A 27530-nucleotide genomic window follows, 5' to 3' on the forward strand; every position below is an offset into this window, starting at 1 on the left:
CTTATGTGTCTCCTCCACAAGTTGTACAGTGCAAGTCTTCCCAATGTCTCTTCCCCAGAAATGCATTTTCTCCCACATCCTATTACTTGTCATGTTTGTTCCCCCTTCTTGTACCTACAACTACGTCCTTTTTGGTGTAGGATGGGGAAGTGGATTTAGGAGTCTGTTTGGTTATTCTAAATAAAAAAAAAATTGGTTTTGAACATTTTTATTTTCAATAGCTTAGTCTCAGTTACTCAATCACAGAAAAAATATTCTCCCAAGAAATTGTATTGAGAAAATAGTTCCAGGCATTCCATTGTTACCAGTTCAGCTTAGTGTGCCTTATAAGGAGAATTGTTTTTCTTAGGCAGAACCTCTTTTAAAAATATGTTGGAAAAGGTGATGCCATAAATCTGTGTCAGGCCCAGATGTGCAAATTTCTGGGGCTTAGAAGTCATCCCAACTTATATTCATATATGCTTCCATGGTTTGTTTAGGCAGTTTAAAGTAATGTGTGTACATTAGAAAAAAAATCACTCCATGTACATCTGGTAAATATGTGATATATTAACTGTACTAAAAGACAAGAGTTGAGCACCAGAAGGTGTGGTTCAAACACTAGTTAGCAAATTTTTCTCAGAGGTCATAAAAACAGTAACAAGGAGAGTATTCTGTTATTCAAGCTTATAGGATTCAAGCTCTCTCTGTATGTCTGTTTAAGCGTGTGTACGTACCCTCCATGACAGCTTCAGACCAGCTGAACACAGAATAAAGATGCAGATTTCATGACTTTTCTGTTTATCATTACCCCCTAAAAATATATCTTTCTCACTACACAAGATATTCAGAACAATTTAGAATTTTTCCCTAACACAGGTGCTTAAAAATGAAAACAGGATTGTGGTTTTTTCCAGTTAGAATCATGAAATTTAGTACAGCATTTTAAATACATACAAAATTTATAGGCAGACACACATAGTTCCTTTATTCTTTCAGCCTAATTTGTTTCTATTACTCACATTCCAGGTATTTGTTTTCCTGTACTTTCACATGCTTAATTTGATACCCTTCTTCTTGACACCATCCTGATATCTTTCCAGTCTCTTTTTGCCTCTATATTCTTTTTGGACCTTATTAAAACCCGGTCCCTTAAGACATTATTATTTGCTTTCGCCATTATTAAGAAGTCACTTGCTTTCAGTACTGTATGTCATTAAAATTTGTAGCCTTTTTCTAAAATTCCTGCCATAATTTTATTTCCTTCTCCTCTTAATACCATTATATAAAAATGTTCTTTTTAAATAGCATTCCAATTAACAAAATCACTGGTTAATTTTAGTCAGAGCCTCATCTACTCATTACTCTCAAAAAAAAAAAAAAGTTTTACTACTTTATGAATATAACTAATATAACTTATAGGAAAAAATATAACTACCATAAACTAGTGTCATCATCCTAATATTATGAATTTCCTAAGAGAAATTAATACAATATGTTTATTAAGTGTTTAGAAAAATACTCAGGCAAACCAACATAATATCATCAAGTGCTGTCATTCTTAGATGCCTGAATTAGAATGGTTATACACCTTGCACAGTATGTAAAAAAAACTTTTGAGGAGACACAAAGAACTTGATAATAGTTACTTGAAATCAAAAGAGTCAAAAATATATGCTTTATTGGAATTAATTATTTGGGATTACATCAATGTCAACTATAAATTCTCACTAAAAGAAGTAATTGTTCTGATAGCGGAACACAACCACCACTATTTTTACAATGCTCATAGTAATACTGTGACATCAAGCCCTCCTATAAACGGGAGCTATGTGGCATGAAATTTTCCATGAGTATCCTAGGAAAGAGAATGCAGCAGTAAACATCATTAGTCAAGAGAGACCTACACGTCATAAGCAATAGGCAAGAGTCCAGGAAGGCCACAAGGTTAAAATGCTTTGTTTGAGTAATTATAGGATTTGAAGGATTAGGCTGAACCAAAGGATTTAAGGACATGGAAGGATTAAATGGAGAAATAAATAAATTCAATTAAATAGAATGATGGTATAGAAGGCAGCACAAAAAATTGATATTATGTTCAGTAAAGTATTTGAAACAAGAATTGTTAAATGAATTAGTTGGAATTGAAGGCAACATGATTTTGCTGTATTTGTTTGCTATTCAGTAACTGAGTCTGCAGAGACAAAGATTTTTTACAAAATATTTGTATGTTTCTGAGATTGAACATCTAACAATAAAAGCACACATTTCAGGTGAGATATCTTAGCCATTCTTTGTGTCCCAGAACATACTCTGTAGCTTCTGTGAAAGTGAAATCCCCGTGTACAACTGTAGGTGAGATCACAGCCACCACAGCCTGTTATTGAAATCCAAAGATTCTTTCTATATGCACAAAAACTGAATTTGAATGTTTACCTTATGCCACCCTGAGTTACAACATTTTACAAGCCAAGCTTGTTTAATTTAAAAGCATACTGTCCTTGTGAGCTGTTAATAATGAGAATTAACTCACTACATCTATTTAAAAAAAAATCCACAGGCTCTGTTTCTTGAATACTGTGGATGAGAAAAATTATTCCAGTGTTATGACTCCTGGGCAATCCACAGCTCATGATGAAAACCCGACAAGGTAATCATTGGTATACAACACTAAACATAAACGAATAAATGGTGTGGGGGGGTTATGAAACAGTCACCCACAAATGCAAGATAACTGCGCTTTCAGCAAAGCTATGCAGAGACAATAAGGCTTCAAAAATGGCCCTGAAAACAGGTCTGAAAACCGAGCGCGCTCCCGGGCCGGCCGGAGGGGCCCGGCATGGCGGGGCCGCCACCTCCCGGCGGCGGCGGGAAGGCAGCAACAAGCCACGCTTAAAAGCCGGTGGATTCATTTCGTCCTGGTCTCGGCGTGTGGCAGCAGAGCATACAGTGGTGTCACCGTGTTAAAAATCATGCGTCTGAAACCATGATCATTGTCATCGAGATGCCTGACCTCAAACAAAGCCAAATAGTGTTAGCAACCCAGAAAATCAGGTACTAAATTCTTCATACATTTGCTTAAAACTCTTTATCAAGGCCTAGCTGGTTAGTTTCTCTCAAAGTGGTCACTCTGAAAGCCTAGTTTTGCTTCAGAAACATTAAGCAAAGCCCTGAACTAATTAGCTATAGTTTATTATTTCCATGTTAAAGTTAAATATTATAGTGACAAATAACAATTTTCAATATAACCTTTTTTCAATATTACAGTATGTGTTTTTTCTTTAGGTACTATTTAACTTGGGGGTTTTCTAGTTCAGATAGAATATTACTTCAGAAAACTACAGAAATTCAGACACTAACCTAATTCACAGATTCTGTAATTACATGTGACCTTATTTCTAAAATAGGAAACGGATGCAGTGTCCAGAAGTGCTGTGTTACAGAGAATCCCAACTTGGCACATCGATGCATAATTTCTTATTCATTAAGTCAGCTAACATATCTCAGATTGAAAAAACTTTACATATTTGAATAGATCATCTCTTTCAGCTGAACTATTTGAGTATTGCCATCATATGCCAACCAGAAATATTATTGGTGGGTATTTGCATTTAGAAGCCCAGCTGTTCTGCATCAGAGAAAAATCATGTCACTTTTTGTACACGCTGTTGTCATTCTCAGCCAAGAATTATGAGTTGTTTGCTTTTTAAAAAGCTACCTTCCTGTAAACTGAATATTCCCAATGAAACAGCATCTCTCCTGACAGCTCATAGTGACAAATTTTCCTATGCTCCCTTCAGTGTGCTGAGGCCTGATCATCAGGTTTCTAGAGTGATTTTTAGTCCTCATGCTCATTTGGAGCTGTTTGTGGTGCAATCATTCTTCACACAGTGGTTTTTTTTTTGGGCGGTGGGTTTAATTGTAAAGCTGTTCACCAACAGCAGGGATGGCTACTGATTTCTCTCTCATATGGGTCACTGACCAGACACCAGATGGCGGAAATATTATGTCCTACTAATCTGGCCCAGAGTTGGCAATTCAGAGGTGAAAAGCTTTATCCCATTACCAACTGCCTGAGCTGTTCTGTCTCCAACCTGCAGGCTAAAGATTAAACAGTTAATAGTCTTGAAGTAACTCCCACCCCCTCAAATATCCCATCTACTGCACATCCCAGATATCTACTGGGCAGATCTAAGAGAAGATCCCTGTCAGTACACTTCATTGACTTTAAATTCTACCTAAGGAGGAATGAAAAAGAAGCCAGTCTGGTAAAATAACATCAATTGGGACAGTACTACTTATGTAACATCTGGAAGAAAAAGTTTATTGCAGACAAAATATCAAGAAAAATAGAAAATCCAAGTAGGCTGTTTGTGAGAAATTAAATCTGGAAATAAAGGGAGGGGGCATCATAAAAAGGAAATGCAAACACACAAAAAAAGGTAGAAAATATTAAGATGCAATTTCCTTTTGAAGGTTTCAGAAAAAAATCATATTATCGGTATAACACTACACAGTCATAACACCTTAGTCAGCTCTGAACAGTAGAACCAGTTTTAGTGAACTTACCTATTCTATCCTTCCCATTTTCTTTGCCTCTGCCCAAGTATTTTGCTTTACTGTAGATTCAAGCTTTCAATTTTTATATATTAGATTTCTATGTTGCATCCACAATCACCATCAAAATTTCTGTTTTTCACTATAAATTGCCAGAGAAACTATTGTTACATTTGAGAAGATGACACCAAACATATAATTTGTAGTTTAAGATCACTGCAAAGGAAACAACTCACAGAATTCCTGAGCTCCTCTATATCCAGACTTAATCACTTTAATTCTTTAAAATTGCAAATGGGTTTAATAGCAATATAAATTTTAAAAATAAAAGAATACAAGAGAAAGCAGTTAGTAGGTTATTTTTAAATGTATTTTTAAATGTAGATATGTGTACATTTCTGCATGTTAGGCCTGCATATATTTGGATCTGTATTCTTTCACTCCTGCAGAAAAACATGATTCAGATTACATATCATGACCTTACAAAATCCTATCACACTACAGTTACCTTATCTAATTAGACTCTTACCCATCTGGAATATTCGACTTTTTAAATCTGTCAAGCTGTGCACAAAGAACTGGGGAACCATGGAAGTAACTGTAAAAAAACTGTCCTTAAAAGAAGGGAAAGGGTAAGCATAGCTCTTTGGTGCTATCTTAGATGTCTTAGTGTTCATTCCTCACTTTGTATTTCATACAGCTTCACTTAGGGCAGGTACAGAAAGTCATGCTGTGAGTATATATAAGCTCTTGGTTGGCTTTATTTTTGATAACCTGCTTAATGCATTTACAACCATGATGTTTCTAAGGACTGAAAATACTCCATCTTTTGTTCATAAAGCTGTCCTATCACATCACACTGTGCCATAGTAAGAGTAGTAAAAAGCATTGTTCTAAGGTAGATTACATAAACGAAATCTCTCATGGGTAATTCTTTTCCTTGAAAATCCATAATTAGACCTTGCAAAAAATTTAAATTATTAAAAAATTCCTTAAGTATACAATTTTCTACATTAGAACAGCAGCTAAAATTGCTTGAGGTTTGAATTTATTGCAAATATTTATTTTAAAAGCACAACATTTTGTTCAAGTTCAATAATAAGACTGGTGTAGATCTTCTGCAAAATCCCCTGGTTTTACCTGTATAGCAAATTTGACTCAAGAGGGTTAAAATAAGCAGTGTTAGTAAAGTATCGTTCTCTTAATGCAAACTTCGAACACTTTACAAGTATCGTACAGGTGTGGTATACTAGCACTCCTCTATTAGCTCTGTGCAGAAGCAGAAACATTAGATCTATTGAACAAATTACACAAATTAAAAAAAAAAAAAGGCAGAAAAAAAGTAAGTTAAAGGAAAATAGGCAAAGGAACAGGTTCCCCAGAGAAGTGGTCACAGCACCAAGCCTGCCAGAGTTCAAGGAGCGTTTGGACAATGCTCTCAGGCACATGGTATGACTCTTGGGGATGGTCCTGTGCAGGGCCAGGAGTTGGATTCAATGATCCTTGTGGGTCACTAACAACTTGGCATATTCTGTGATTCTGTGAATATATTTAGGAAGAGTATAAGGATGTTTAGCTAAGGAAATTGTTTTTCCATGCCCAGATAGTAATTTAAAACAATTGAAACTATGCATATCAAAAACAGAATCAAAGGAAAAGATGCAGAGATTTTTAATAGAAATTACTGCAGCTGAGCCCTAGGATAGCCCTAACTAACTTGTTAGTATTAGCAGCTAGATGGTCCACGGTCTTTCCTACGTAGCCAGAGTGCACAGCCTGTGTGCTTCTGAAAACAGAACAGGGCCCTTGGCAGAAACCGCATTTTCATTACAAAATTTTCCCCCTATGTGGACTTGCAGAGCAGCTTCTTTTCAGAAGATGTATTTAATAACCAGGCCCAGTAATAAAAATATTTGGCACCTTGACTGGACAAACCAGTTGCTCTTCCCTTTCAAGCTAAACATAAGATCACATCACATAAGAAACACATCTCCCATTTCTGCCACTGTCTAGCATAAGCATGCAACTCAGCTGCATTTAGCTGGCAATCATCGAAAAATCGTTGGGTATGTAACCATGTGCTCCAGACAAACTTCATGGGAAAGGTCTGTTTTGGAAAGCCCAGGTATTTTGTAGTGTACATCATCTGGTAATTGTCCCTTTCTCTAAAACAACGTATCATCATCTGTTTCTTTTGGTAAGTTTCCATCAGTACACAGCTCAAAGAATACATTCTTTTAAAAACTCTTAGTGACCATACACACCTGGATATCCACAGTTGCCCAGATGAGTAAGAGAACCACGTGTAAAGTAAACACTGTGCACACAGGGCAGAAAATTCAACATCTGCAAAAATGAAGGTAGAAGTGCCATTAGGATGATTAAGCAAACAGAAAGGCTATCCTGCAATTGGAGATCAAGACTGTCAGGCAAGTGAAATGAAATTCTTGAGAGGATAAAATTCTTCTCTTATATTATTCTCTTATAGCAGATACACATAATAGAAGGTGACAGTTTTTTAAACTATAGGGTAATATTGGCACTAGAAGAATAAACAGGATGTGAATTAATTTAGACTGAAAATAAGAATGCATTCCTAATCACCAGGGCATTTTGGATGAAAAGGAGAATGATGATGGTGAAAGACTCTAACCACTTTTAAGATCAATATGATTATGAAACTTACAGATGAATAGTTACCTGACCTAAGGACCTGTTATATATTTGCACTTAAATTTCATGCTATTAAATGCCTTCTTTGTATAACAGTTTGCTGTCATAAACTGGTATCTAATGGGTTTAACTTGTTTTAAGTCTGAGGATATTATAAGACAAAAAGCACATCACAAAAAGTGGTAATGTAGCTTCTGATTAAATCTAGATAGTCTTGGAGTTGTTCAGACACTGAGGAAATGCTTTGGTAATCAAGTTACAAATTAAATTGTCATATAACTTATTGAAGAAAGGATGTAAATTGTCAAAGCCTACACTCCCATCCCCCAAAACTGAGACTAAGGTACACTAGGTAAAAAAGTTTCAGCCAATACAAATCTTATATGCCTACAAGTGACAGATGAAGTCTCTATCTTACAGGGATGCTGTGAGCTTGCATGAGGAAATAACACACTTCAGAGGACTAAAGCAAGAGGAGACGTGTCATAAATCTCACCTTTCCCTCCACTTATGACGAAAACAAGCCATTTTTCTCACTGGCTTTAGGTATGTTCTAAGATGTTGCAACAGATTAAAGAGGGAACCTTAGTAACACTCTAGCCTCAGGAATACCAAAACTATCCACACTCAAGTATAATTTACTTGAATTTTAGCTAGTGTACCTTGGTACACTCAGCTATAATCTTACGTCCACACAAGAGCTTCTAGGACACAAAGTCTTGCCTGTTATTACCTCCCCTGGACAGCCTTTCATCGCCACCTGGAACACTGAGCCTACATGCTTTCCTTCCTTCAGAAAAGGATTGTCATTCTCTTTCAGGATCCCACCACTGAAACAGAAATACTACCTCCAAAACTGAATATGTCCAAGGATTGCTTCCACACAAAAGGTGCCGGGTCTTGCTGCCCTTTACCTGCCCTGGGCAGCCTTTGATCTGTCCCTGGAGCACTGGGGCTATTCCTTCCTATGGAAAGGAGCCCACCACCGAATTAAGGATACCACCTTCAATAACGAATACCATTGCTCCCACTCGAGAAAGATCTTGCTGGTTACAGTCCAGCGGAGTGTGGAGCGAGTATGGTTTTCTCAGCCAGTCTGAGCGTCGCACGCTCATACCGACGCCCGCGTCATTATCCTTCAGACACGGTGGGGTTGCGAGGTTCCCGACAGAACACAGGAACCCACAGATTCCTCGCCATTCCCGGGCTGTCTCGCGGCGGGGCAGGACACGGGTGGCGCGGAGGTCACGCCGGTGGCGCGGGCAGCGCGCGGCACGTGCCGCGGCGACCTGCCAGGGGCCGGCGGTGTCGCGCTGGAGGACGGCGGCGGCGGCCGCGGCATACAAACCAGCGTGCGGCGTTTGAATGGGAGCGGGGCAGGCTCGGGGCGCCGGGCCCGGCAGTAGGAATCCGCCGATCCCCAGCGATCCGCCGATTCCCAGCGATCCCCGGCCGCCCCGCCCGCGGCCCGCGGCTCGGGAACCATGATACGGCGGGTCGAGTGAGGCGAGGGACGCGAAAGTTCCCTGGGGGCCGCCGGCCTTGGGGAGGCGTGGCGGGGCCGCGCTGTGCCTCGCCGGACGCAGGTGCGGCTCACAAGCGCCGTGCTCGGGCGGGCGGGCCGGCCGGCGGGGACGCCGAGAGATCCGTCTCGCTCCGTCCCGCTCCATCCCGCTCCTCGGCGGCCCCTGCCCAGCCCTGTGCAGTGCCCCCAGCTTCCGCGAGCGAGATCTGGCACTTTGGGCGTTCTCTAAGATGGGGCCATGAGCCCCAGCACGGAACAGGCGTGTACAGAGGCAGATACGTGCCAGGAGAGCGAGGAAAGCTCCCGTGCTGCAGAGAAAGGGAAGACAACAAGCTGGGTGTAAGGCCTGCTGACGGATTTAATTTCTTGGGTGTGACAGATTCCAAGGAGGAAAGGGGGGAGGGGGCGCGGGGGGAATCTTCGGTTCTTGAAGATCAGATCCTGCATTAATTACTTTGTTCAGAAGCCTTTAAATTTATTTTTTTCAGTGTTGTGCTGGAGTAGTTTGGCATGCAGATCTAAATGACGTTTTGAATAGGGAGATTTATTAAGGAGAGAGATTTGGAGGTAGTTTTAGATACCTGTTGTTTCTGTTTTTGAAACATGGTCTGCTTTGAAGCTTTCTTCCATCTCTTCTTGGAACATGAATTTTGCTTTTCTCACTTTCTTCTTTGTACTATTCTCTGGCTGAAATCAGAGAAATAAATTCTAAAAAAGGATAGTTACCCCTGTTTAGTAAAATCAAAGCATAACAGAAGGCAGTCTAGTGCCTCTTTGGCCTTGCTGATTGGAAAGAACATCTTGTTCTTGTCAAAAGATGTCACTTTAACTTCTTATTAACAGTTTTTAGACGTTTTGATCAAAACTTATAATAGTTTTGATTAAAATTTCTATGAAGTTATTTCATTAAACTCAAATTAGCATTTATTTGAATTCCTCAACTTTATAACTCAAGGTTTCATTGTAATATATTAAAATAATATTGAGGTATTTTATATGTGTATACTAAAAAACATATACATGAGTATTCCAATACACATGTATTAATATAGTAGTGTGTATGTATATTCTCTTACGCAATTTTGAATGTTTTCTTTTCAATCTATTTTCATTGTAATAATTTAAATAAGCTTTTTTTTTCTAATTTTAACTATGTGTTGGGCCCAGGATAATGAGCTTGCCTATAATTAAGAAAGTTTTTAAAATATTATAAATGGATTGTAGTGACAAATAGAAGTGTATTTGATGGTAACATGAAAACTCATGTGAAATGTAGTCATAGACTGTTCATTCAGGTGGGGATGTAGTGGGGATGCCTCCACTAAGTGGACCTTGAGAGGTTTTTGAATATGTCTCTTTCTGTGTTTGAATTCAAAAATGTTGTTGCAGTTTTTTTAAAACTCTTTGGATTGAGCAATAAATTTAAAAAAAAAACCAAACTGTATTTAATTTTGTAAGTACTTTCTTAAAGCTTTTGTAAAAATATTAATATGGGAGCTTCAGTGTATTGGAAACTTATATTCTATATAGCAGCTGTCAGATAATGTTAGTTATAGAACTTTTCCAACCTTATTATGTCTAGAGTGTACATAACTGAAAATGAACAGGTGAAGGTATCTTTTCATTACCGAAGGATGACTTCAGAAAGAACTAAACCACTGTCAGCTACTGGTACTTTATGGCAGCTTAAAATATCTGTAAATGGTACCTTCAGATGCAGAAAACTGGGTACTTGTTTGACCTTTTTTATTTTTTAGGGGTGAATAAGGTTCAGTTATTAGACTCCTGGGTTATCTCCACAAGAAGAGCTAATGCACACCTGCGTTCACCCTCGCTCAACTTGAACAAACTTCTAGTCATTTTTGGAGGTTCATTATGGCTGTCAGTGGGCCACAGATAAATTCCATATGTAAGAGAAAAATGAGCCTAAACCTTAGGTATAAGCTAACTTACCTTACTTAGTTATTCAATTAATCTTTGTCTTTATTGCATATTTAACGAAATTCCTGTGATTTTTATCAACACAAGAAACTTTAAACTGGAGCAAATGACCTGACAGGTATTGCACATTAAAAAACTGTGTCCTGGTAGCCTATAAGGCACTTTTTATAGTGTTGCAGAAAAATTTTGCAGTAACATACTCCTTACAATCTTGAACTCTGCTTTCTTTTTTTTAAGAAAATTCAGTATTTAACGCCTGGTGAACTGTCAGTACATAAATTACTAGAAAAGGAATTTGAAAAAAAAAACTGTTTCATATTCAAAGGGTGTGGAAGCCTTCTAAAACAGAATGTTATGGATGGATTCTGTAACATTTTTCAGAAGTAAAATGAAATTAAATTATGCCAGGCTTACAAAATCACTTCTACATCATAAGATAGTGATAATTTTTTTTTGTAGACAAATTACCCTTTTGGAAGTAAATTTGAAATAACTGTTGTTAGAGGTTTCTTTTGAACATTTCAAATCTGATAATGACCAGAGAAATTAGTTGACCATTACTGGTTCCCTGATGTATACCTCATTGGGATGTTTTCAAAGAATGAACTCCCCTCCTTTGGAGTCACAATTAATTTACTCTTTCATCTGAGTTTAATATTGTCACCCTTGAACTTGAGTTAATAAGGAGTGGGGGAGAATTACAAGAACGTTTGCAATGGCCAGTGTACATGGAATGCTACAGGAAAAAATAGCTACTAAGAATGTGGTCAAAGAATAGGATGGAAGAATGTTGGTTTTAAAAGATATTGCTGATGACTTAAGATATCCAGCTATTTTATGTTTTCTTTGCCGCCATGCAAAGTACTCCAGTCTATGTTTTGTAAGAAAATAATGTTATGTTAATACTTGTGTAGATTATATAACGTGCCAAGAAGAGTTTGTCCCTCTCTGGGGGCCATGCCCAGAACATAGGATAGGAGGGAGTGGCAGAGTTGTTAATACTTGCCTTAGATAGATATGCACTAGAAAGCCTGTTAGTGCTGACTTTCTTTGCTCGATTCTGGTATGACTTGAAGAGTTTTATTGCATCTGGGAGAGATCAGAGATAGAAAGTAGCAGAAGAACCATCAAGAAAACTTTACACAGGTCTTGTCTGTTGACTGTGGAAACAAATCAGCTTACCTAGTCCTTCTGCTTTATGAAAATTGAGGAGAACAAAAGGGGGAGAAGGGAAGGTTGTCATCTACTATGAGAAATCATCTATGTGATGGGGGAAATTGATGTAATTTGAGCCTATTATCTTAATGAAATTGTCCATCTCTGTTCACATTTGCAGTCTGCTTTGTTATAGTTGTAAAACAATTTAGGATTGTACGATAGATTGAGGCAGAGCTGAAGGAACATGCATTCTGTCCTTAGTTTAAAAAGTTTTATAAAGCAGAACCCTTGCATTGGCCTTGGTGAGATGGTATAACAGATGGTCTTGAACAAATACCATTAGCCATGCTCATCACAAGGGTAAAGTCAAAAATTAAAAACATTAAGGTATATGTTTTTTATCTCTGTACAAATTGGTATCTAATGTCAGTTTAAACACCCTCTGTATATATCCAGAATAACTGAGGGCTGTTAGATATCCTAGATGATATCTGGTAGTAGATAGGAAAGGAAAGTTGTGAAGAGCCCTGTAAATTGTCTTTCATCCTGTAGCATTTGTCTTTTTAATTGCCAGCCAGCTTGCATTTTGTTAGGTGTTACTAAGCTTTTGGAAGCTGGTTTCTTAAGATATCGACTAAGTTTGTTATAGCAGTGTTGGATTTGTATATACTGAATTCTTCCACTTGTGTTCTGCTCTGTCTGGACTACCTGGTTTGTGTATCTGAATTTATTCACTTTCAGTCTATTTCTTTTTTTTATGAATTTGCAGAGTCTGTCCTGGAACCCACGTAAACATTTGGGTCCACGGTATCCTGTGGCAAGTTCAGCTTGATTATAATTTGCACAAAGAGCTGCCCTCTTTTATTAGTTTTGAACCAATCTTCAGCTATTGTCTTTTGACCCTTTATTCTTATATTGGACAAGACAGTGAACAATCTCCGTGCAACTTCTCTGAGCCATTAATTTTGTAGTTTGTTGTCTTATTTCCCATTTCAGCTATAAGTAGCCTCCACCAGGTATAAGTAGCCTCCACTCCACGTTAAAAGGGCTGATCTATTCAGTTGTCGATTTTATGAAAGTTTTTCCATACCTTTTTTAACTTGCCTCTGTCTGAGCTCTTTTTTATTTTACTAAGAAGTTTTTATTTTTGGAGATTGGGGGTTTTTTAGTTTTCTTTTTAAGGAAAGAGAACTAAACCTGCACTCAGTATTTCAAACACAGGCACAAATTGGTTCTATACACTGTCACTGTTTTGTTTATTTTTTTAACTATTTATTGATCCATATGGAGCACTGAGCAGTCCAAATGATCTAAATTAAACAGCCATATATCCAGATCTAGTGGGTGACAGTTATTAGCTCAGAGCCTGTGATTCTGTGTAGGAACCCAAAATTTCCTCATGCCTGCAGACATACAGGCTTTGCTTTATATTAATCTGTAATCATTGCTTCTGCTTATTGTACATCACAGTCCTCTAATTCTTCAGTTAGCCCGCATCTTCACAGTGTGGTGTGACTTTGTATTGTCAACAGTCTTCATCAATTAACTACTCATCCCCTTTGTGATGTAACTTATGAATATATTGAAGAGCATAAACCAATGCAGATTTTCTGCAGGGATTTGGAGGTGACTTTCTGCAGTGTGGAAACCACTTCAGCAGTTCCTTAAGTATTGCTCCATGCTAAAGCTTTCTTCCTTATGACTTGGAAGCACAGTTTTCTCAAAAGTTAAGTGAGGGACTTGTGGAAGCTTTTTGGAAACTCAAGTAGTCTCTATCATTCAGCTGTCCTTTATCTGTGTTGTACTATCACATACTTTTGATAAATTCCATTAGTTTTGGAGGAGAGGACTATAGAATGATTTGGGTTAGAAGGGACCTTAACGATCATCTAGTTTCAGTTCCCCTACCATGTCCAGGGACACCTTCCACTCGACCAGGTTGCTCAAAGCCCCATCTAACCCAGCCTTTAACACTTCCATCCACCACTTCTCTAGGAAACCTGTTCCAGTGCCTTACCACTCTCACAGTAAAGAATTTTGTCCTAATATCCAATCTAAACCTACCCTCTTCCAGTTTGAAGCCCTTCCTCCTTGGCCTATCACTAAATGCCCTTGTAAAAAGTCCTTCTCCAGCTCTCTTGTAGCCCCTTCAGGTACTGAAAGGCTGCAGTGAGGTCACCCCAGAGCCTCCTCATCTCCAGGCTTTGTTGCCTTCGTGACAGCCAGGTTGAATCTTTCCCAGTATATTATTTGGTTGTGTCCACTAAGTCTATTCTTGACTAATTTTTACTAATTAGCACAACAGAGATGTCAGTCTGGATCTTCCTTCAGGCTGTCTTTAAATACTGACTATATTTTCAACGTGATTTCTTTAGGTGCTTTGTCAGCTCCAAGGGAGAAGTTCTGCACCTTGCCTAACAACACAGCTATTTCATTACTGCTTATATATTCACGGATGCTTCTGCATGATCTGAGACCCTCACAAAGCAGGTTTAACTGTGGAAACCTCTCCTATATACATAAGAATTCTACTTTGCTTCATCAGATGTACCTTTACATTTGATTGTCTGTTGGCCTTTTTTTGGATTTCTGTTACCAGTCTTTAAGGAAAGAATTGATAGTTCTGTTGTCTCATCCTGTTTCATCTGGAAGGCTGGAGAGTAATATGTTTTCAGATCACATTTGTCAAAGAGTGTAATTCTCTTAATTTTTCTTCTTGGACTCGTGCAACTTTTGGTAGGGAACTTCTTCCCCTCTAGGGTCCTTTCTCTCCAGTTCAGATACCTCTAGTTCAGGTATTTTGAGATGTTGCTTTAGGCTCTTTAGAGCCCAGTATTAAATACTGACATGCTAATTGAATTTCCTTGATAAGACATTTTTTTCTAACCTGATATTTTACACTTCTATTAAGTAAAGGGCATTCTAGTTATACAGTGCTGTCCTTTTATTGGTGATCAGATTCCTGCGTACTGTTTAGTGAGAAAGAGGAAGGAGAGGTCAGTGTTAGGCATGAAGGATTGTAAGCTGGTAGTGTGTTAAGGGAGTAGTCAGAAAAATTATTCTTCAGGTACAGAGATTATGGCTTTTTTTAGCTTCTGATGAGATGATCCTGTGGGGGTTAGCTCTGGTGGTTGCAGGTTGTCCTCCCTATTCTTTTGGAGTTTATTGCTTTACCCTCAGCTTTATTGTCAAAAAGGGGATGAAAAAAAATACCAAGATTTTTCCAAGTTCTACCTTTCTGCTTTCATCATAGGCCTGAATATAAGGCTTGATTTGTTTGGATTTTAGGATTGTTGGGTTGGGATTTTCTTCAAAAGTTCAGTTGCTCAGCATATGCCTTTGCGTTGTGCTCAAAGTTCAGATTTTAATACATAGCGCATTTTGAGTCCAAATGGTTTTAACCATAAGCAGAGAAGAAGTTGTTTGGTTTGTTGGGGTTTTTTTCTAAACTTCAAGGGGGGGAAAACCCTTTTTTAATATTTATTTATAGACTTGGTGTGGAAGAACTAGGAATTGGAAGTGTAGAGAACTAACTGTGATAATTACTCTGCTATAACCATCCCATAGGGTGGAAAAGAGTCAAGTTATTGAGCCAGCCTTATATCTGGAAAAGTATTGACCACCAACTGTTACAGGTCTTGTCCTAAATAATGCTACCATTTGCAATGCTTGCTGTAGTCTGAGCAAGATGGTCCCATCTTACAGGGTAAGGGATTCTGTCAGTAAATCTTCCTTTTTTGAGAGAGATCTCAAATGAGATCTTTAGTACTGATCCTCTTCTAAAGAAAATTGAAACATTTGAAGAATTCTTTTTTTTTTTGCTTCCACTGTACCTTACAATATGGACTTTAATATGCCTTATGTTTAAAGTACAACTTCTGTCTTGTTTTGAGCCTGCCACCTGCTTATTTTATTTGATGGCCTTTAGATGCCGTATAGAAGGATCTTCATGGCTAATAAGCTGTTTGCCATCTGGCTTTTTCAGCGCTCAGTGTCTTAGTGTTTTAAATACTGAAGTTCTTAATGTGGGATAAATCTGCTACATAGAAGAAAAAGGATAGGGCTGTTGCTAAAAGTGGAGGGAAGAGATTAGAGCACTCATGTTGGGACTAGAGTTTTACCTTTTAGGGGAAAAAGCAGTAATATTAGGGGAAAAAACAATAATATTAGGCAAAGTCGTTGTCTTTTAAAAGTAGGGTAGAATGTCTTGCTAAAACATTTTAAGAATAATGCTCCATGATGACATAGTGGTTGAATCCAGTCTCAAGCAATGAATTTTCTGATCACTTCCAAAAAATGCAAAATCATATGTACAAGTGTCTCAATCTTGGTGTTGCTTCTTATAGAAATATTTGCATACTTGGAAAGATGAAGTACTTTAGACATAGAATAATGGGGTTTAGTATGGAAAATTGCCAAAGTCGTACGTTGAAAAAAATGGACAGGAGTGCATTTGCCAATAAATTAAGGGGAAGATCTTTTACTTCCGTTTTTTTTAACCTTTGCTATTTTGAGGAAGTTTGCCTTCTTCCTGAAAAAAAGTAATTATTTTTTTAGGTGCCTTTCTCTCTTGGAAGCAGTTGTGGGACTAGTTATTTTTCTCTAGGCAACAGATGAAATTCATAGTATGAGGAAAGAGTCTCATAAATTACCTTATTCTTTTCTTGAATTCTTGCTTGTATGGCACCCCTCAGTGCAAGTGTACACAAAGCTAGTCTGAAAACAAGATCTGCTTCTTGGGGTGATTTTGGGTTTGTGTCCTTTTTTTTTTTTTTTTAAAGGTAAATAGGGATTATGAAATGCTAATCACCATGTTACTAATGATAAGGCCTCCAGCTAACATTTGCTAAATGATGATGTCTTGGGTTATTTATATGATGGAAGATCTTGCAAATAATTGAATTCTTTTACCTAGTTTTGCCAGCTGCAATTGAAGAAAGTTGACTGCATGTTTTAGAAAATATAACTAAAATATAACTAAATATATTTCCCTTGAGAACAGGGATTTGAGAGATTATGGCATCTGAAGCTCACAATGTTAAAAACCAGAAAGTATTGCATATCGAAGGTCATCCCATTGATCTCCGCAGAAAAGGAATCTCTTCTTCCACTAAAAAGATCATGAAGGAGGTGAGCTGGTTGTAGTGTTTGTTGGGTTTTTTTGTGTCCCCTGATGAAACCGAAGTAAACATTCAAACACGTCTGTAGTTCTGAGCAGTCTAAAACTAGAAGCACAGCAGTACTAGGCACTTCATGTTTAGATAATAGAGCTTTAGCTTAAACAGCAATTACATTATGAAAACTATGCATTACAATAGACACAGGCAGTGGCTGCACTCATAAGTGCGTTGTATTGTCCAGGTGAGCAGTAGGTACTGATACAGTTTTATTCATACCTGTTTTCCTGCAATCTAGCCAAGAATGTTTAAATACTGGAATTCTGTCATGAAAAAGTTCTCTCTTGCCAAGAGAGCTCTATGATACAAGTGAGAGGTGGAGTAGGTGAAACACCTGCATTGAAATGTTTCTGTTGTCTTATAATCGTACAGCTTGATCTACCACATTGTCTGGTAACACACATCTCACTGAATTCTTGCTATTCAAAACCAGTTTTCATAACCTCTTACCTGTGTTACTGGCTGAAGAGTAAGGCAGTGGAGTAAAGAGGAAGCACTAGGGAGGTAAATTCACTGTGAGATCTCTTCAAACAGTGGTGAAGATGCCAATATCCTCTATGTGTTAACAGAAAAGATCATAATATTGTTTTGCTGATGTACACAATGTAAATGTTACTATTAATGTTAAATAGTATAAATGGGAGTGTTTGGGCCTTTTTTATTAATAAAGCTTTTTTCTTCTCTGTTTCCTTTCTCCCAGGGTAAGAAATCTCCAAAACAGCTGGCTTCATACACAAACAGGTAGGATGGCTGTGCTCTATAGTATCTGAGTTTCAAGTACAATGGTGGTAGGGAGGAAGAAGCAGTTGAAATCAATTACAACACCAAATTTGTAATTTGACACCAAATGGAAGATAGGTCTTGATTTTACTGACAATTCTTGGTTCTTGTGTTCCCTTCCATAATAATAAGTCTCTGCATTAATAAAAACAGAGAAGAATATTGGTGACATTTCTTCTGATAACCCAAATGTCATGAAAGTATATATTGGGGAAAAAACGTTTTCAATAACCTGGAAGTTGACTATTGAATTTATAATTATATATTTTAACTTAATAATGTAAAGTATTGATTAGGTTTAGAGCAACCTTCACTAAAATACTGCTTTGTTATTGCAGAATAACGGTTGGAAAAACGGTGACCAGTCCCCTCTCTCTTTTCAAAGTGGTATATTGTAAAAGAAAAGTTCATTGTTATACTCCAAAGCCTTGTTACAGAAAGAAACTGTGCCCTAAGTCTAGGGGCTGTGACATGGCAAATAAAGAAAATGAACTGGCTTGTGCAGGGAATCTGCCAGCAAAACTTCACAACAGTCGTACACACTTGCTAAATTCTAGTGACTCTGGCTCATCTCAAACAGAAGGCCCCTCATCCAAATACAGTGGATTTTTTTCAGAGGTAAGTAACGTTTGAAGAAACTTGAGTTTAAAATAAAAGTATTCCTGGTAGTTAACTGTGAAAGTTTTCATATACATTAATTTTCTTCAATTCTTTAAATTTCAGGTCTTGTGATTTACAGTCACTATCTGTCAGTTTATGGTGATACAGTTGTCAGCAGTAATAGTCCTGCCAGTTTTCCCCATGTTTGTGTCGTGTCAGAAGCTCAGATCTGCCAGGCTAGACTGGGTTAAAATTGTACCAGCAGCAAAGGAAAACATTGTTTTGACTTGGTTAGGTTTCATGATCTGACTGAACACATGGCCATTTACATGTTTATAGAAGTGTGAAAGTGTATCAATGGGAATAAACTGGTGGGGTAGGCTTGGACAATTTTCAATAGCAGTATCAACTTTGTGTGTGTGAAACTAACTTAAGTGTTTGTGTAAGGCTGTATTTCTTGTTAAGATTTCTTGAGGAAATGTAGTAGATGCTTTCAGGGCTCCTGAATCTGGCTAAAAGGTCATACATTTAAATGAAATGGGTTTTGTGACAGTGAAGGCCATTTAAGTCCCTGAGGCATGGCAGGGAAGATAAGATCAAAGACTATCACCATGCTGTCTTTTCGTGGTGCTGTAAGTTTGGGCTTCTATGAAGAGAACCTTGAGAGTTCGGTGGACTGAAGGTGCAAGTCTGTGGCATCCTGCACTGTTTAATTTGATAGTTTCAGGAAAGGAGCAGCAGAATAGCTACAGTTAAAGAGGTTGCAGAAAGAAAGGTAAAGAAATGGATACTGGGGAAGATTCATTCTCTGAGAAACTAAGGACCAGATCACTGAACACAGATGACTACTTAACTGGTTGGAGAGATGTGCGTGGCTCTGCAGTGTTCATTCCAGTCCAAGGTCTATTTAATAAAATGCCTGAACTTCATTCAGAGAACTAGCTTTTTTCAGAAATGAAGCTTTTCTGTCAGAATTTGGAACATGTAGTTATTTATGTTTAAATTGTGTCAAAATTATTAATAATCTGAGTAAAAAGTTCTCAGAGTTCATAAGAATTACAGTTTGATGCTCATGAGTGCTCTATTTAATTATTAGATACCTCTCTTTAGGTGGTAAAGAGATACGAACCTTATTCTTATAGCTTTGGCGTAAAGTAGGTTTAATATTTTTGTCCCCTTCTAAGGGAAATTTGTGGATTTAAGGCCATTGTCAGCTAAATTTCTAAAACAAACTCATCAGTATACCGGTAGAAAAGTATATTTTCATATACTAGATTACTATAGTAGAGCAGTTTATTGTGTTATTCCTGACTACTTAACTTGTGGCAAACTTCTTTTATATTTTCAAAAACATATAGGTTTCTCAGGACCATGAAACTATGGCTCAAGTTCTTTTCAGCAGGAATCTGAGGCTGAATGTAGCTTTAACCTTCTGGAGAAGGAGAAGTATAAGTGAACTGGTAGCCTACTTAGTGAGGTAAAATAAGTGTCTCTTTTATATTCTTAAAATAATAGCAATCCCAAATATGCTGCTGTATTTTCAGCAGTTCCTTAAGTGTTGTAACTTTGTTATACTTTTTAAATTCTAGTGGAAGCATATACTTTGGTAACATTTCTGATTTTATTCTTAATGTTTCTAGGATACAGGATCTTGGAGTAGTAGTAGACTGCCTTCCTGTTCTTACAAACAGGTACAAACAAACAAAAAAAAAGTGGGGGATTAGAATCTCCTATAACAACATTAGAGTTCAAACACTTCTGAAACATCTTGTTTTTTAAGTTTACAGGAAGAAAAAGCATATGTTTCAGTTGGCTGCTGTGTAGATCTTTTGCCTTTAGTGAAATCTCTGCTTAAAAGCAAATACGAAGAGTAAGTATCAATTCTGGAAGTTTTCAAAACACTTATTACTTCCTGGCTATGCAGAGCCCTGGAAATTAATGGGTTTTAGTCCTCTGACTCTTTTTCCCTCTGCCTCTTCTCCCAGCTCTGCCTTTCTCAGGAATGCCTACCTGAGGGGGAGCTTTTCTGTGAGTCTTTATCCTCTAACAAACTAGAGGTGCAAAAACTTTTCTGCAAGGTCAAGGACTTGGGGGAGAGGACTGGTTTTGCCCTTACGCAGTTTATTTATCCTAAACAGTGAAACAGAATAGCACTAAGGGTTTAGTATGCTTGATGACATAAAATCAAGGCAGAGTTTTCAGGCAAAATACCTGAGAAATTTCTACTTTTTCAACAAGAACTTCAGTTTACCACTTAGAAATGACAAATGTACGCAAGTGTTTAAACTTGCCAATTTGTCTAGATTTTTCTTCTTCCAGAACAGCAAATGTGTTGCTTTCTTAATTGCTTGCCAATTTACCTTGACACTCTATCTGACCTGTAGATACTGTATGTGGAGGATGAAGTGCATAATGTGTAAAATATGTTGTTACAGATATGTGATAGTTGGTTTAAACTGGCTTCAGGCTGTCATTAAAAGATGGTGGTCAGAACTATCTGCACATACAGAAAAGGCAGAGGATGGGTGAGTACAGTGTTGGGAAATATTTTAATTTTTTTCTGTAGCTTATTTCATCTCAGAATGTTTTAATTTTGATCAGTAGGAGCCTTGCCTACAAAAGACAAAATTATACTCATAATTTGAAAGTAAAAGCTTAAAAGTACTTAAAAGTATTTCATAAGACACAGATAGTGTTTGGAAGCTTACTTTAAGGATAATCCAAGTTTTTGGTTTGGTTTTGTTGTTTTTTTTAACCGATGTTTTAGTACATATAGAACATAGTCATATCAGGGGTTATACAAATGCTGTAGAAGTTGGATCAAAATTTTTCAGATCTTGTGGTAATATCTATTGTATAGGCTAAGTCTGTATGCAGTATTAATGCATTTTAGTCAAAAAGACTGCTGAAATATACTACATATGTTATAGAGTGTTGTTCATTCTTTTTCAGGAATATTCATATTTTAAAACAACAGCTGAGTGTTTTATGGGAACAGGAGAATCATCTTACTATGGTTCCAGGATATACTGGTAGTATAGCTAAGGTAATCCAGTTCCAGTTGTGTTCAGTAGCAAACAAAGTTGTATCACTGGCAGTATTCCTCTTGTTTTATTTATGCTAAACTTTACTTATTTTCCACTAATGCTCAAGCGTATTGCATGATTTTTACAGAAGTCTGGAGTGGATTCCCTGTGATGATAGTAGTATAGTTTTTTATCCTTTTTTCATTCTTTACAGAGGAAACATCTCCTTAATAACAAACTAGCTAATAGTAATAAGCCTTAAAATTGATGTAAAAAAGGGCTCAGATGAGTAGGTAGACTGTGGAAAAGACAGATGTTTTCTCTGAAATCTCTTGTACCCATGGTTGTAAGTGTGAGGCAGAATGGAGAATCTTAGCTCAGGAATGTCATTAGTACTTGCACATCAGGTGATGGGGCAAGTGACAACACACTAAATTTTAAAACTTATTGCTGACCTAATGTTTAGAAAATTATGAACTTGTGGAGAGCAGAAGAACAGATCTATCTAAGCCGAATCCCTGTTTGCCTTTCTCAGTAGGTTGTGGTGTCAGTAATATAATGAGGGTGTCTGGTAGATGCATGTTTTGCTGCTTGTTCTCGTCTCTAGTAACATGGCTTTCTGAGGTTGGGCACCAAGAGTTTTGCTGAGCAAAAAACCTCTCCACATGGAGAGACCTGGTGGAGGTAGACAAGTGAGAAAGAGCTTACAGCAGACACTTGGTTAGTTATGTGCAGGATTTGAGTGAACTTGAAAAGAACTTAACATCTTTTACTTACATCTTAAGAAGTTTTGTGGAATCCATAATTCTGTGCCTACAGAATTGGTCTATTTTGATGTATCAAACAAATAAGTTATATCTTGTTTTTCTGGGACTGCTGTGCACCCGTGACTTCAGTTTTGGTATCTCTACAAGGATAATTAAGAGCTCCTTGCAGAGTTTGTCAGCAGGGATGCAGAATAACTGTGTTCTAACTCCCAACTGTGAGAGCATCTAACATTGACTGCCTAGTTCTTTTGCTAGATCAACATAACAGCTAGTGTCAGTTTGCTTCTCTAGGATTCAGGTTCCCCTTATGTTCATTTGCCTGCTTCTTAATATATATCAGGATAGATTGTGGCCATGGTCACCTGAGAGAGTCAGGAGCAAAAGCAGTACAAGAATGTTGGAAGGATTGGGTACAAGAGTGTTGGAGGGATTGGATGAAGGAATATCACACTTGACATGTTTAAACTGCATGATTGTATGATGATGATGATCATTGCTGTGTATTCAGGGAGCAGAGGGATAATAGACTAAATTGATGGCTTTGTAAACTAATCGTGCTGTTCTTGCAGGCTTTTTAGTAGATAGAGAAATGTCATTGAAAGCATTAATTGAAAGTAATCATGAAGATAACTTATTCTGAAATTTGGCCTGATATAATTATTCTTGTGTTATGGTCCTGATTAGTTACCCCGCTTCAGACATAGAGTTGATATTACAGCTATAAATAATGTGACAAAGTCTTTCTCCTTTTTTTTTTCCTTCTAGGATGTAAATGCTTATTTATTACAGCTACACTGACATGATTGAGAAACTATGTGTGCTCATGTGGTGAAACAATCCCCTAAAGTATCTCTGAAATACGTACAGAAAGCCTTTTGAGAAATACTGGCAGAAGAGAACTGAACTGTCAAGCTGTTTAATGAAACCACTAACAAAATCCTAGCAATCTACTTCACATTGAAGTGGAAAAATGTCTAGTAGGAGCAACTTTTACTTCAGTGAGGTGAAAGTGCGCTATGAAAACTGTATGCCTTTGCTGCATTTGGGATTCACTCAATTACTAGGTATTCATTTAAATGCTACTGTATTTTCCTACAACATCACATAAAAGAAGATGAATTATACTGTCATGAAGGCAAGACAGCAGAACCAGTTATAAGGAACCAACAAAAGCAATCAGCATTAAGAGCTTTTAAATGTCTCTTTCACAAGAGAACTCCAAAATGCACAACTATCTTCCAATTACATTAAAAAAAACCCCATCTTTGGGATGTTCAGTTACTTCTATGTTTTAATCAAATTATTAAAGACAGTTTTTGTTTGCACTAAATAGAAACTATACAGCAAAGATGCCTTAATTAGTGTTTTGAAAAGCCAATGTGTTAAGATGCAAATAGCTATTATGTTCATGATTGTGATGAAAAATGACAAAAATCAGGGTTTCACATTGTGTAGTTAATGAAATATTGCACATATACAAAGATTCATGTATGAAAAAATATTATAAATACCTGAAGTTAGGCTTGGATAAACAGTTATTGCAAATGTCAGCAGAATGGTGAATTTATGTCTAACAAATGTTTTTATATTGTATGTGGATTTCTAACACAGTAATCTTGTTCTGTATCATTTAAACTACATGCAAATAAGTAAATATATTAAATATATCTACTGTTTTTTCTTTTCAAGTTCAAAAAATACCAATTTCTAGAATCTGTTCCGCAGTACTTTTTATCATAGATATTTATGTCTATTGTTTGAAATGTTTACAGCCAGGTGAGGCCATGTTATTCAAATCACATCCTTTTTATACTACCTCCTTTAAGAAACTGACAAAGAGCTTTTGCAAAATTAAGTTCTAGCCTGATCAGTAATGGCAAATTTATACCAACAATAGCATTGAGAATACAGCTATAAGTTCTTTCGCTGTCATATTGCTATGCTGTTCTATTTTAATTTAAAAGCTATACCTTAATAGCTCTGAGGGAGTCTTGATTTTAGGCTTGCTGTTGCCTTTTTTAATTTTGTTATTAGAAAGAATGCTTTTTCAATTAAAACTTATGAAGTGCCAGCTCTTTACTTAAAACACAGATATACATGCCCAGCATGTATGACCAAATCTACTTTCTTAGAAAACTAAGTACTTACAAGGGTTGTTCTCATACCTAGCATTAAGCATGTGCACTTTTATTGCTGTGCAGGAGAAAAGTCTTTTGATAGCCCCAAGTGGTTTTTGCTTTACAGATTAAAGAAATGAATTTTAAACTCCTGTAGTGGTCAACAACTTTAGACCTCCTGATGCTTCATTTTGTATTTAGTTTACATATTGTTATTGCTGACTTCTAACGGCCAAGGAGAAATATGTCATCAGAACTTGGTGCTTTTGGTTATTTGAATATCCAAAGGTTTTGCACTTCCCAGGGCAGTCAGTTAACAGAGAAAAGTTTCTGGGACATCCCAAACCCGATAACTTTGTGGGACAATCTGGAGACATGCACACAGCCAAATTATTTTTGCTAGTTATCATTAGAGATATTTCATGCTCAGAAGAGTTTGAGATAGAACTTTTCAAATGCTCTTGCTGTCAATTAAAAATTTAAAGAAACTACAGTATGACAACATTCTTGTATTACTTTACTGTTCTGTTGACCAATTAAATGTAAAAGTAACATAGAGTCTAGCTTCATAATTTGGGTAGCAATTGCTGAAGCTCTTAGATTATTCCTCAAGGAGAATACTGTAAAGGTAATGGAAACTCAGATCTTTTCTCTTGTGGTTTTTTTTAATGGACAAAATGAAGTAACTCAAGGCCATTTACTTCTGATAATAGAAGTAATAGTTGTAATTGATTAAAGGGATACCCTAGTACTTAAAAAACTGGCTTGACTGTAGATGTAAATACGTGGAGTTTTAATGAATTCTTGTATGTGGTCATGGAGTTACCAAATCATAACTGTGGATGGTGCTTTTGTTCTAGAGGCAAGGTAAGATTGACTTGAGGATTGTTATTGAGAAATTACTAATAAAATAGTGCATTCTTTTTAACTGCCAAAAGTTGTATTTTGACAGCATCAATAATACAGTATTAAACATTGTCAGTATCTGTGCCTTATTTTAAATGAATTTTCTTACTGTTTTCAGGCAGCTACTAGACTGTAAGAACAGGATTCCAATGTCTCCATTACAAAATTATTTTTCTGTCATGATCTTAATTTAAACTATTAACACTATATTCAGACTCAGCTTCTTGTATTCTCTTTAGTTCTCAAATGGCTAGGAATCAGTTTTGCTGTTATAGAATGTACATGTGTAATATCTGGTCAAAGGACATGAGTAAAATGTCTTACTAGCTGTATAACTCCATTAATTCCATATAGTTGTCTCAGTGAATCCAAGAATTAAGTTTACGAACTATCATATGCATAAGTGCTATCATGTGATACTTTCTGAAAATGCTGTTTCTAGGATATGTCTTAAGAATCAAGCAGAATTAATCCTTTTCCTATATGTTCTTGTGATGCAGAAGCACGTATGTACTTGAGGATGAAGGATTCCTCCACAAAGCTGTTCTTCATGTTATACTATTTGATATGAAACTAATATCTTTGAAAAACAGTGTGTCTTTTGCCTCAATGTCCCCTGAAAATACTTGAGGCTGTATTGCTTAAAGAGTACTTATTTGAAGTGTGACCCAGGACTTACCCATTCCCTAAACTGAAACTGAAAAATCCTTCTGGCAATCTTTCTCTTTCTGCAGAGTTAAGGAAAAAGAAAATCCAGTGTTTTGTAATTAAGAGTCAAAGTTTAGGTATTGCTTAGAGCTTGCTGAAGAGTGGAGATAGAAAAAGCTACCCTATTAATTAGCAGGATAAGAAGTTAGCACGTCTTAATGGTTATGTATGTCTCAGTTTTGAAGGAGTTACACCTATTTCTCAGTAAAGAGTACTCATATCACACAGGTACTGCTACTTAATAGTGTTTACAGATTGTTGCTGGTATTAAAAAAATTAGCATTAGCCCTCCAGCAGCTTACCTTCTGCAGTGAGATATAAATAAAATGATCTCTCCCTTCCTGTAGGCTGCTTTATTGTTATCACAGTTTTAACACTTGAGGTGCAGGGGGGCTGGGAGAATAGGAAAGGACAAAAAAGTACACATGCGCTGTGTAGAGGGACATCAGCCCCACTGCATTATACCATAACTTAAAGCAGGCTGTGTTTTCATTGTCTGGCATCTGAAGCAGGCGAGTTTGGAGTTAGAAGTCTTTACACGTTTTGCATTGAAGAGAGAAAGGTTTTGAAGATGGATGCTATAGTGCTAATTTGTGATGTGTTGATTCTTTTTTTTTCTTGAATGAGTGGATATTTTTGTGGGTAGAAACTTGAAAGTATCTAAGCTTACATTTTGAATTAGCAAATGGTTGCTTTTGCCAGTTCATCTTGCCAGATCTTCCAGTTTTACAGAAGACTGAACATCTGTCTAAGTGTGGAGATTTGCAGCTATATTTTGTGCTGAGTTTTCTGGTACAAAGTGAAACAGGTGTTTCATAGTCAACTATTTCAGAATACAAAACCATGCAAATCATCCTACTGGTGTGAAGTTATTCCAGCTTTGCACAATGCAAATGTTTAATTTTGTGAAAGCAGTTGATTCTTATGTAAGGAACTTTATATTGAGTTGATGCTGCATTAGAGGAGGAAAAAAAAATGAAGCCATTTTTAATAACCTTTGTAAAAGCCAGACGGCGTAGTCTAATTTTTTTCTTCAGTCTACTATCCTACACACAGTAATCATTGTAGGCTACAGATAAACATTCACAGAGAAAATAGATTGAGCATGCTTGTGTTTTTAATGCTTATATTGTCCTTCCTTAGACAGTTTATGTTTATTCTATGAGTTAAATGGCTTGGTGTCTCAGAATGAGACTAAATGCAAGTGTTTTTCTCTCTGCTTCCACATTTGTTCTTCAAGTCTTAATGAAGTTATTTATTCCTCTTCTAGTTTAAATATCCTATGAGTGTCTATTTTTAGAAGGGGGGGAGGGGAGGATGAGAACTCTAGACAAAACACGGGGCTAACTATTTAACAAGATTCATTTTGAAGCAATTGTGAAAACTTTTCATCTCTAAAACTTTTCACACAAATTTTGTTAATAGCTACTAATTGAAGTGGGCACTCACAGATGCAAGTTTGACTTTGAACCTTGTTGGAAAAAAATAAAGTGTTTTCATTCTAAATAACCATAGCTGCAGTATTGTTTCTATTTCTTCTTGGTTTTTGCATTGAGTACTAAACTGGATTCTTATTAGCTAGACTAACCTGCTGTCAGGGAGACAGGATGTGTAGC

General features: G+C 36.9%; 1 protein-coding gene across 1 annotated transcript; it reads left to right on the plus strand.

Moving 5' to 3' along the window:
* Positions 1–8917: 8917 nt before the first annotated feature.
* On the plus strand, positions 8918–27423 carry KATNBL1 (katanin regulatory subunit B1 like 1). Its single transcript, XM_008925024.3, has 10 exons — positions 8918–9073; positions 16836–16963; positions 17711–17751; positions 18129–18408; positions 19749–19867; positions 20031–20081; positions 20171–20260; positions 20826–20915; positions 21343–21436; positions 22949–27423. The coding sequence occupies exons 2-10, from the start codon at positions 16850–16852 to the stop codon at positions 22979–22981; spliced, it is 912 nt and encodes a 303-aa protein (XP_008923272.2). The 5' UTR covers positions 8918–9073; positions 16836–16849; the 3' UTR covers positions 22982–27423.
* Positions 27424–27530: the final 107 nt, after the last annotated feature.

This window comes from Manacus vitellinus, unplaced genomic scaffold, assembly GCF_001715985.3.
Source record: "Manacus vitellinus isolate BGI_N305 unplaced genomic scaffold, ASM171598v3 scaffold_6_pilon, whole genome shotgun sequence".
NCBI classification, from domain to species: Eukaryota; Metazoa; Chordata; class Aves; order Passeriformes; family Pipridae; genus Manacus; species Manacus vitellinus.